Consider the following 11,302-nt stretch of genomic DNA (forward strand, 5'->3'; position numbering starts at 1 on the left):
CGCAAGTAGCTGACGTCAGGAACTTGTCCGGTCCATTTTTCATATGGCGTTTTTCCGTTTAAACTTTTCGAGGGACAGCGGTTTCTGATATGATTTGCCGTATTAACTGCTTCGGCCCAGAAGCACGGCGGAAGTCCCGCTTGGATGAGAAGACATCGCGCAGTATCGAGCAGACTGCGGTTTTTGCGCTCAGCGATGCCATTTTGTTGTGGATTATATGGAACGGTGAGCCGCCTCGTAATTCCGTGTGATTTCAAGAAGTCTTCAAAATCATTGCTGAGATATTCCCGGCCGTTATCTGTCTGCAAACACTTGACTTTATATCCTTTTTGATTCTGAACGAGGGTGATGTATTCTCTAGTGGCCCTAAAGACCTCGTCTTTTGTCTTTAGGAATCTTACTTCACACCAGCGCGAGTAGTCATCGATATATTCCACGAAATATCTTGCGCCGCTCATGGATGCGACACGCATGGGTCCGCATACGTCCGAGTGTATCAGGTCCAGCATGCAAGATTCCCGCGTTGACTTCTTTGGGAAAGGGGTTCGATGCATCTTGCCTTTCAGGCATATGTCGCATTCTGGGTCGTCTCCCAAATCACTGCGTGTTAGTCCAAGGACAGTTCCCTTGCGTTCTGCTTCGCGTAGATCCGAAATATTCAAGTGTCCGAGTCGCCTGTGCCACGAAACGTCCGTGGTAATTGTCGAATATACTTTAGATTCGGTCGCGACACAAGCGGATTCTTCGCATTCTCGTACGAAATAAAGACCGTCGATCTTATCGGCGACCAGTTTTTTATCTCCGTTACGATCCAACACCGAAGCGCCGTCTTTTTCAAAAACGACTTTGAATCCTTGCTCCGTGATTCTTCCGACGGACAGTAAATTGGTACGCAGATCTGGAACATGCAGTGTTTTATTTAACGATATGCTCTTAACCGATCCGAAAACATTGGTTTCGAATCCGGCCGTGCCCTCCGCGACGATTTCAGTTGACTCGTCGTTCGCGAGATTGATTTTTCCGCGCTTCGAAAAATCGGCGTCGGAGAAAAACGCAATGTTATTGCACAAATGCGACGACGCGCCGCTATCGACACACCACATCCGCGCACGTTCCGCGGATCTCGTGAGTAAGACTTCGCTGGCGCACAGCGACACTGGTTCGCTTGTTTTTCCGGGGTCGATATCGGCGACACTTTTATTGCGGCACTCTGCGGCTTTGTGTCCGAACAGCTTGCACTTATTGCACCGAAGTCTCTTCTTCCTCGATGGAGGCTTGCCTAGTTCGGCCTTCGCGCCATGATTCTTTCGCGGCTGGGTTTTCTTGTTCACGTACATCGCACTTGATCCAGATGGTTGCTCGCCCCGATGAGCATCATGCTCTTCTATAATCTTTATGCGTAGAACGTCGGGATCGGGTAACTCATCGCGCGACTCGATTGCGACACGAAAGTTTTCGTAGCTCGGGGGTAAGCTATACAGTAACGCGATCGCGAGCACTTCGGGATTCACGTCGACTTCCATGTCTCTCAATTTGTCGACAGCGTCGAAAAACTTAGCTATATGTTCACGCACATCGCCGCCTTCCTCCATCCTATGCAACATGAGTTGTTTCAAGAGAGTAGCCTTTCTCGCTGGTCCCTTGGATTGATATATCGTTGCTAGCTTGTGCCAGACGTCCCTTGACGTATCACATCCCTTAATCTGCTTCAATTCCGTGGCACTGATGGACAGGACAATGTCGGATTTCGCCCTGCTGTCGCCTTTTGTCCAGGCTGCGATTGCGGCTGTTCTTTCAGCGTTGCCGGCGACGAATTCAGGCTTGACATTAGTTCCGTTCACGTAGTCCCACTCATCGTTTCTAATTAACAACGCTTCCATATGTATCTTCCACGTATCGTAGTTTTCGCGGTTAAGCGGCTCGAATCGCGAAAGTGAGGGTTAAGCATTATTCTACGGATCGCTGCAGAAGACGCGGTATTGTGTGTGATGAGGAACGGTGGCGAATATGGCCGTCTTGCTTTCTTTGTTCACTACGCGTATCACTGCGCGCACAACTGGGCCCATAACCTGTTAGAGTTGACGGGAAATTGGGCAACGACGCGGGAACGCATAAACACGACAACGGTATCAATTGGTATTCAGAATATATTTCGAATTACAAATAATCGGGAGCGAAAAGTAACACGTACGTATGACGGGATTGCTAGGGCGAGACTGGGAGTGTCGCGGCGCGTGCGTCGCGATGGAGAGAACGACACAGTCGGTAACATCTGGTCAGATGAGATCGCAGCGCACGCTGTTCGGGTAACAGCGAAGATCGTTTTATCCAACAGAAGGATATTGTGAAATTGCACGTCTCAGATACTCATCTATAGCTTGTATTTCGTATGATCCTTCGGGTATTGTAATTTCCTTGTCATCGTTATCAAAGTAAAATTTATTATTCTTAGAATTTACATTCGGAATCGTATGATAAGTTTCAAAATCTGTTAAACCGAGCTCATAATCACCTTCCGATAAATCTATAGCTGGAAAGTAGCTTACAGCGAGAACGCTACTTTTGTCAGTCAACGTTAGTGTTAGCGACATGTTGTCAAACTGAATCGTGATGATGGATTGACAGGCTTTATATCAACCGTTTGAAGAAATCGTAAACACAATTGTCCACAATTATTCTAATTATAATTTTGATAGGATGTGTGATTGTATTCTATTCTCGTAACATTTAAATATTGCACCAATTCTTTGGGTGGTCGTAGATTACCAAAACTATCGAAATATATTGATCGATTTCCCCTCTTTACATATGCTACCCAATGAGTACCGGGACCATCAACGTCGTCCAAATTGACGATACCGCTCTCATTTTGTCACACACCGTTTATCGGTAAATTATTGCGCATGAAAACACCTCTAAAGAATGGTATATGCATACGTCTTGCCAGTTGTTCTAATTGTACATTAGTTGTTACACCCACAGGCATTTTTAGCGTTTTTTTTGACGTTTTTTTTTTCTTAGTTGAGAATCCCTGTCCACGCTTGTATGAAGCGAGATAAACTCCACGACCTTCCATAGCGCGATTATGACGTTGCATTTCTTCAAGCTGACGTTGCGCAGCCTTGCTATCATTCACAGCCTTTGCGACTCCCGCTGCTCCACCGGCCAACGAACCGAGAACTCCCAACAATGGTAAAATTGGCAAGATACCACCACGCTTCGCCACAGGCAGTATTCGTTTCTTCTTCTTTTTCAAAGATTTTTGCACATTCATCCCCATACCGAATTTTGTCTTTGCTTTCATAGCTGCCCAAACAGTCGTAGCGGCTGCTCTTTCACCAAGAGTTGAATCTCTCGCAGTAATACGTTTTCGCGCTTTCGCAGCGAGTATATTATCAGCAACGTGTCGTTCTCTGAGGGCGTTGCTTTGAGAATATGCAATGTCGTGCTCGCGACACGCGGCATCCAATGGATTAATACCTCGATCACCTCTAGCCAATCGCTTTTCCAAATGAGTCCCCGGACCGCAAAACTGATAGCCGGGAATATGTAATTCGATCGGAAGTGCGTTTATCGCGCGATTAAAGAGACCACAACCTATTTTCGTTGACATTCGCTGCAATCCTTTATCATCGGCGCTGGACCGTCGATGTGCGTTTGCTGCCACGGTCGATTGTAATGTTTGAAACATCGACGACAGGTCTGAATCTCTGGATCAGCCTTTATGTGTTCCGGAAGCTTGTCCCACACGTAGTGGATGTGATTTTCATATCGCAATAAAAATGCTTTTGGTACAAATTGCAGCTGTTCGGCGCTTAAACCGTGAATATCGGAAGCACTTGTTAGCAGAACAAACATTTTTTCGATACTGAGTGATTCATGGTTCCGCGCAGCTATAAATAGGCTCTCCATGACTCATTCATTCATTCGAGAGAAAACATGCGGTTCGTTCAGCAATCGACGATAATCAAAGTTACAAATTTCGACGATAAAACACGGTTGATGTCGGATAAAGAAATACGCAGACATGGAAACATACTGCCGAATACTATACGCGGAATCATTTGCGGTCCTTCGAATTGTGGTAAAACTAAGGCGTTGATTAGTTTGATAGAAAGCCCGCACGGCGTTTGCTTCGAGAACGTGTACGTATACTCGAAATCGCTTCAACAACCGAAATATCAATATTTGGAAAATTTGCTATCACCGATAGAAGAAATTGGTTATTTTACATTCTCTAATAATAGCGATGTCATTCCACCGAGTGAGGCGCTTCCGAATTCCATTTTTATCTTTGATGACGTGCATGTGACAAGCAAGATACGATAAGAGAGTACTTTGCAATGGGGCGACATTCGAGCATCGACTGTTTCTATCTTTGTCAAACGTATGCCAAGATACCCAAGCATCTTGTACGTGACAATGCAAACTTATTAATTTTATTTAAACAAGATGGGACAAACTTGAAACATGTGTACAACGATCACGTAAATACAGATATGTCTTACAATAATTTTCGTGCATTTTGTCAGAAATGTTGGCAACATAAATATGGATTCGCAGCGATTGACAAGGACAGTCCGCTGACTAATGGACGATACAGAAAAGGATTTAATGAATTTGCAATACCGCAAAGCACTTAGTCGCTTTCGATGCATTGATCGAGCAACGTCTAAATTGCAACATGATGAATAACGATCGTGAAAAGATTGTGATAGAGATTGCGAAAACGAGCGATTCAATCCGTAAAAAATATCGTTTCTTGAAAACTGGTAAAATGGAGGAGGACGATGCATTGGAGAGGCATTTTAAACCAATCTCTGAACCTCTGAAACAGCTTGTTGAAAATACAGTCGGTGTTGAGTCTGGTGAAGAAAAGATTGGACCATTGAGTATGCTCGGAGAGAAAAAAGAGTTTAAAACAAAGCGATCAAATATATCATTGAGCGGTATAACTTCTACTCCAAAGCGAATCAAAAGCAGGCGAATGCAACAATTATTGGATGCAACTACTTCTACTCCGATACAAGATGTACAGCCAAGGCAATTATTGCATGATAAGACATCTATCGAGGAAATTTTCGAGACTTCACCTGAATCGCTTGTGACATCAATTCAACATTCATTACAAACATCCGATGGTCAAAATTCATTGCGAAATCACCTGGGTCCACTTGCTCAAAAATATGTGGCAGCTATATTGAGTCAAGATAAAAATTCCAAGATGGATTACGTATACGGTGTTAAATTTATCGACAAAGGAATGACGCTCGGTAATAAAAATTTTGATGTGGATAAAAATGATAATATAATTATCGATGGATCAAAATACGTTGGAAAAGCAGGTCTTTACGAGTTGGTTTTCAAGAGAATTCCCGACGATGAAATATATACTGCGAATGACTTGCAAAACTACAAAAGTATATTAATAAGAACAAATGCGCACAGATGAAATGGTAATGTGAATCAGCCTGTATTAGGTAACAAGGGATACAAATATAAATATATAATTGCACTATTATTCTCTGATAAAAAATCTGGAAAAGGTATACCGCGTGCTATGATCTTAAACAATAATAAGATTGATTACGTGCATTGGAATGATCCCAACGAGTTGGTAGATCGTCTGCGATTGCTCGAAGCTTCACGTCAAGCCGGCAACAACGCCCACAGCAATGAAATATTATCGATTATCGAGGAACTTTACGAAGCTGGTATTATTATAAAATAAGTTATACATCCACGATACGAGTCAGTCTGTCAATATTAGTGGTATCGAAATGTCGATTAATAAATTGGGATTATCACTTGGAACGTCGAATAATAATTCATATTATCAATGGGATGGATTACTAAGAAATTACGTGCGCGATAATACTCTGTGTCTAACAGCCTCCGGCTATGATGCAAGGTCGCGCAAGATACGACGTGTAGCGCAACCGGAAGATGATAATGATGCAGCCAACAAACGATATGTCGAAGCGAGTGTCAAGCTTTTGAGAGAACAGAAGAAATTGAGAAAAAAATAATCAGGCTTGAAAGGAATATGCAGGCGCTATTATTAACGCTGGATAAAATGGCTGTAACGCAGACTACATCAAAAGATACATAAAGAACTGTACGTGAAAATTATATCACATTATTACAAATATGCCTCGATCAAACACCTCTGAAAAGCAGCTACTCGTGGAGGAATTGCACGCTCCAGCGAGAAGAAATTTTCCGCGTAGACGTGTCATAGTACATGGATACGACGACTTGTGGCAAGCTGACGTGGTCGAGATGCGTCCTTATGCAAGAGTCAACAAAGGATACAATTACATACTCACCGTCATCGATGTGATGAGCAAGTATGCATGGGCTCTGCCGCTCAAGAATAAGAGCGGACGCGAAACAGCTGACGCTATCGCTGAGATAATTCGAGATAGCAAGAGATGTCCGAGAAACATACAAACCGATAGAGGAAAAGAATTTTACAATGCAAATGTGCAGAAACTCGTAAAAAAACACAACATCAATCATTACTCGACGTATTCTGTTATGAAAGCCTCAGTAGTGGAACGATTTAATCGTACTTTAAAGAACAATATGTGGAAAATGTTTACACTTAATGGTAATTACAAGTGGATCGACGCGCTGTCCCGACTCGTTGCAGAGTACAATGCGCGAAAACATCGCACTATCGGTATGAAACCTATCGATGTTACTCCGGAGATTGCCGAAAAACTTTTAAATACGGTATACAGTAACATAAAAATTGCTGCTCCGGCAAGATTCAAAGTAGGCTGTCAGGTACGCGTGAGTAAATTCAAGACCGTCTTCGAAAAAGGTTTTACACCAAATTGGACTACTGAAATATTTAAAATTATCAAAGTGCAGAAAACTAATCCTGCGACATATATACTTGAAATTCCGTCACCGGAGGATTCTACGAGTACGAGTTACATCATGTTGCAAATCCCGATGTATATCTCGTGGAAAAGGTTTTGCAGAAAAAAGGCGATGATGTTTATGTGAAATGGTTGGGACTGGATAAATCTCACAACTCATGGATTCATAAAAATGATTTATTATAAACATTTATTTAAAATATTTGTACACTGTTTATTTTACAATATATTTATCTAATAATTTTATAAATACAAATATACATATAATATACATATTTATACAAAATATATTACAACAAATATTATTTACAAAGATATTTTATAATGTCCCCATGGCAATGTATCAGTGGTTTCAGGTATGATATACCGCTTGTCATCGTGAGGACTTAGAGCAATTTTCGTCTCGCGAATGGTGTATACTTCATGCAATTTCGGCCTTATACATGACTGACTACGTGTCATTTCAATCTCTTCATTCAAACACCGCGTGTAATCATCAAACGTTATCGTTCTCGCGACAACGTTACTCTTGACACCTTTACTTTTTTGGTATCTTTCTTATCATCCACTCGTAATGCATACATTTTTGCTCTAAGTCCTACAAATTCAGTCATTATCGTACCGTTATTTTCATCTTTCATTAGACCTGGCACCTTTTTATTCACAAGCGGTATACCGTACGCATTGTCCGCAGTGTAATCGCTCGTATCAAATTTGCTTACGTCGCGCTTTATATTCTCATATACGTCTTCGCATTCGATGTGGTATATTAGGCTGTCTGTGTCGGTGTACATTACCCGACATTTATTTCGATACAGTGGTGACATGTATTCATGATGAAATTCGTATAAACATGTCTTCGAAATGTCGAGTATGCACATACCGACATAGATTGGTTTATAAAATTTTACTTCGAGTTTACGTAATTCTATGGCAATTAAATTTTCCGAAAAGATGCTTCTGCTGTGAAAATTTGGTTTCGCAATCATTGCCTCTGCACCGTATCTCCCTTCCCATTGTGTGATGAGTTTTACATCAACACGATTACGCACATTTTCCATCGTTTTGCAAGCAGTGGTATCAACGCAGAGTACTTATAAATTTTTTTCGAAATCATTTTTTGCTTGCATTCTAAATTGTGTATTAAGTTCGATATAATTTCGAAGCCATGGAGATTGTGCGAATTGTAATATGCGATGTATTTTTGTAACTTGAAGACCGTGACGCATACATTGCTGCAGGTTGCGGTAGTGTATCACGTAACGCTTTTTATCATATAATGTCGCGAGCAGCTTATCTTCCCGCTTGCCTGGTGGCTTGTCGCGTGTCGGGCAAAACGGTAGGTCAGTGTGCGCATCGTGAAGACATTGTGGATATTCTAAATCTACTTCAAGGATGTAGCCTGTAGGCGAATCGAGCGCGATAGATGATAAATTGAAACTAGACACGTCATCGACCCATCGAAAATCTGCATATGGCAACGGTTGACACATTGCCCATCCATACAAATTATTTACATCGAAATACATTAGATACGAAGATGGTTTCGATGAATCGTACGACTGCATGTACTTGTTATTAGCGTGTGCATATCTGTTTGAACATTGACTTAGACCGCCGCGTATACCCCGTTCTATAAACATAACCATGTCGATATCGGTAAGTAATTCGAACGTAATATTTGTATGTTTTAACATGGCATCCCACGTATACCCGGGGAGAGTATAGTAATACGCGGGTTCGAGCCCATAACTCTCGATACATTTATCCCGGAAATTTTCAAAAATGTCAGCTAATAACAAGACGTCAGTTTTTAAATACAGATCGCTATATTCGCCCAGCGTTCGAATGGAGAACCGCACCCATACGTTTTCGGCGTGCGCGTAATCGTTCTCGGATACAGTGTTGCCGGTCAAGGAACTATAAAATAATTCGCACGGTGGTAGACATGTATCATATAACCTTTCAAAACAGTCAGTGTATTCGTATGGAAAGACACCTTTCCGTGTTAATAATTCGAAATTTTCGGTGGATAAATTTTGAAATTTTGATTAAAAATTTTTGAGTTTATCTTTATTCAAAAAAGATGCCAATTTGTCGAGACTTGTGAGAAATTTATATGAATCGATAAAACGTAATTTAATATTTCTGGATTTGTCTTCTGCAAATTGAACATTTTTTGTAAATGATATATATTTTTCTTTAGTTATTCCAAGTAATTCGATTCCCCCTTCGAACGCTGTAGCTATTTCCTTAATTATGAAATGTGAGTCATAACCGGATAAATTGTGAAATACAATTGGAATACAAAAAGAGTTTTTATAATTTAGATTACAATTTGAGTGCGCGGGACCTCTGTACCGCCCGGTCAGATGGCAATGATCGCGTACGCGTGTATCGTCATCTTGCATGAATGGTTTCTCACATATATGACAATGCGTTGCACTATGAAATTTTTCCCGCTCGTCTGATGTTAAATTTACCATGGGGACGTTAGTTGCTAAAATATTCTTTACGCGTTGCGCCAAATTTTGTAGTTGTTCGGAAAACCACGAAACGCAATCTACACTACGACGAGAATAATATTCGGATAATGAATCGTCATATGAGCAATGTACATAATATGCTATACTAAATACTTGGTGATGTTGATATAAATTCTTTTCTTCTTCCTTCTTATTTGTCTTTGTCAGCACACATTCGAGGTCTGCGTATACGACAAAAGGAAGTCGCTCTTTGCGATTAAAGTTGTTGAACGCGAGCCACTTGTCCTTATCGCTCGATAATCGGATAGCGCAGTCATTCATCTTTCCGCAGTCTACTGTATGTGACTGCAACTTGTCTCCGAATGGAAATAGTGTAAGCATCTGTAAAAGATAATAGCAATTATAAACACTTTATAATTATTTTATGATTATTTAATATATAATTTGCAATAAATATACATACCGATCACAGATATATTTTCTACATTTGTCTTTGCTCAGTTGTGAGCTCACGAGCCGGGAGAGATTCTTGATCCATGCGAAATGTCCAATGTTGTTGCTGTCTTCCACGTACAGCAAGTTGACGTGTCTGTCTTTCTTCTGCTCACTGACACGTATCGAGACAATGTTCTTTTCTTCGATGCTGTACACATTTATCGAAATGTTGTTTGATAGTTCAAACTTTTTGATTTGATTCACAGTCACTGGAAACTCAATGTCCTGGAGTTTCAACTCCATCGTATAGTGTGGATATGACGACGTTCTCTCACTATATTTTGCAACTGGATGCAGAGCAGCGACAACTGCCCATGCAAAACATGCATTGTCTTTAGATTGCACATTAACCACTGCTCTCTTCATCATTATTTCTCGCGGCAATTTAATGTGACATCCCGCACGCATTGGATTATACTTGTTTATATTTATATTCAAATTGATTATTCGCGACAATGCCCAACCACTATCACGTTCTTGAAATTCTTCTAGCGATGCTAGTGTGGGCTCGATAACGCGGCGTTTGTACCAATCATGTAAATCGGAGGTGCGAAAGATTTCAAAGTTTTTAGTGTTGACACTTTTATTAGCGCGCTTATCGCCTGACACAAACTCACCATTAAATATAGTGTTCACTTTTACACTAGTGTGTTTTTGCAACACTTTTTGCACGTGTTCGATCACAATGTCTTTGGCATCCTCTAGAAATTGACGAGGTTCGATGTGGTTGCTGTTTATCACCGCACCAGTCAAGATGCGGCTCTCGAACGCCGTATCAATCTCTCGCCATATGAATCCGATGTCTCGCGAACTGCTTCCGGCACCTGCGTGTACAAAACGTCTGCGTACCGAATTCTTCAACCCTTCGAGACGTGCGATTTGGGAGACAAGCGATTGTCGAACTCCGATCGGTAATCGTGGACGTTTTATTCGACTTTGTTCTTCCAGTGATTCGATGTATTCGTCACATTGCTGCTCCCACACAATATATTCTTCCACCGAATTCACCCTTGCGGCTTGCTCCAACAAACTTGCTTCCAATTGTGCCATTTTTGAGATGCTCTTGCTGAACCTCTGACAATGATACTAACATAGTATGCCTCTTTACCATCTTTTTTATTTAATCGTAGAGATCATTGGCACTCGAGTATATTGCACTTTGTGATTTTGTTACGTACGAATGATGTATCGACCTTGAAATTGATACATTTTTACACATATCGCGAGATTCATCTCAAGATGAGAGCGGCCGTACATTGGCGCTCGAAAATTTTAATTATGTAGCATTTTCTTGTGATTTTGTTACATACGTTTTGAACACCTGGGGATGATATCATAGCAGCCGTACATTGGCGCTTGAAATTGATACATTTTTGTACATTTCGCGAGATTCATCTCAAGATGAGAGCGGTTGTACATTGGCGCTCGAAA

At 41.2% G+C, this 11,302-nt stretch overlaps 1 protein-coding gene across 1 annotated transcript; it reads right to left on the reverse strand.

Moving 5' to 3' along the window:
- Positions 1-9,708: 9,708 nt before the first annotated feature.
- LOC145948243 (uncharacterized) lies at positions 9,709-10,921 on the reverse strand. The gene is made up of 2 exons (XM_083057981.1): positions 9,840-10,921; positions 9,709-9,757 (listed from the first exon to the last, which is right to left on the reverse strand). Exons 1-2 carry the CDS (start codon positions 10,919-10,921, stop codon positions 9,709-9,711), a joined length of 1,131 nt encoding a protein of 376 aa, XP_082914107.1.
- Positions 10,922-11,302: the final 381 nt, after the last annotated feature.

This window comes from Prenolepis imparis, unplaced genomic scaffold (assembly GCF_030444845.1).
Source record: "Prenolepis imparis isolate NDT839.2.m4 unplaced genomic scaffold, iyPreImpa1.0 SCAF_296, whole genome shotgun sequence".
NCBI classification, from domain to species: Eukaryota; Metazoa; Arthropoda; class Insecta; order Hymenoptera; family Formicidae; genus Prenolepis; species Prenolepis imparis.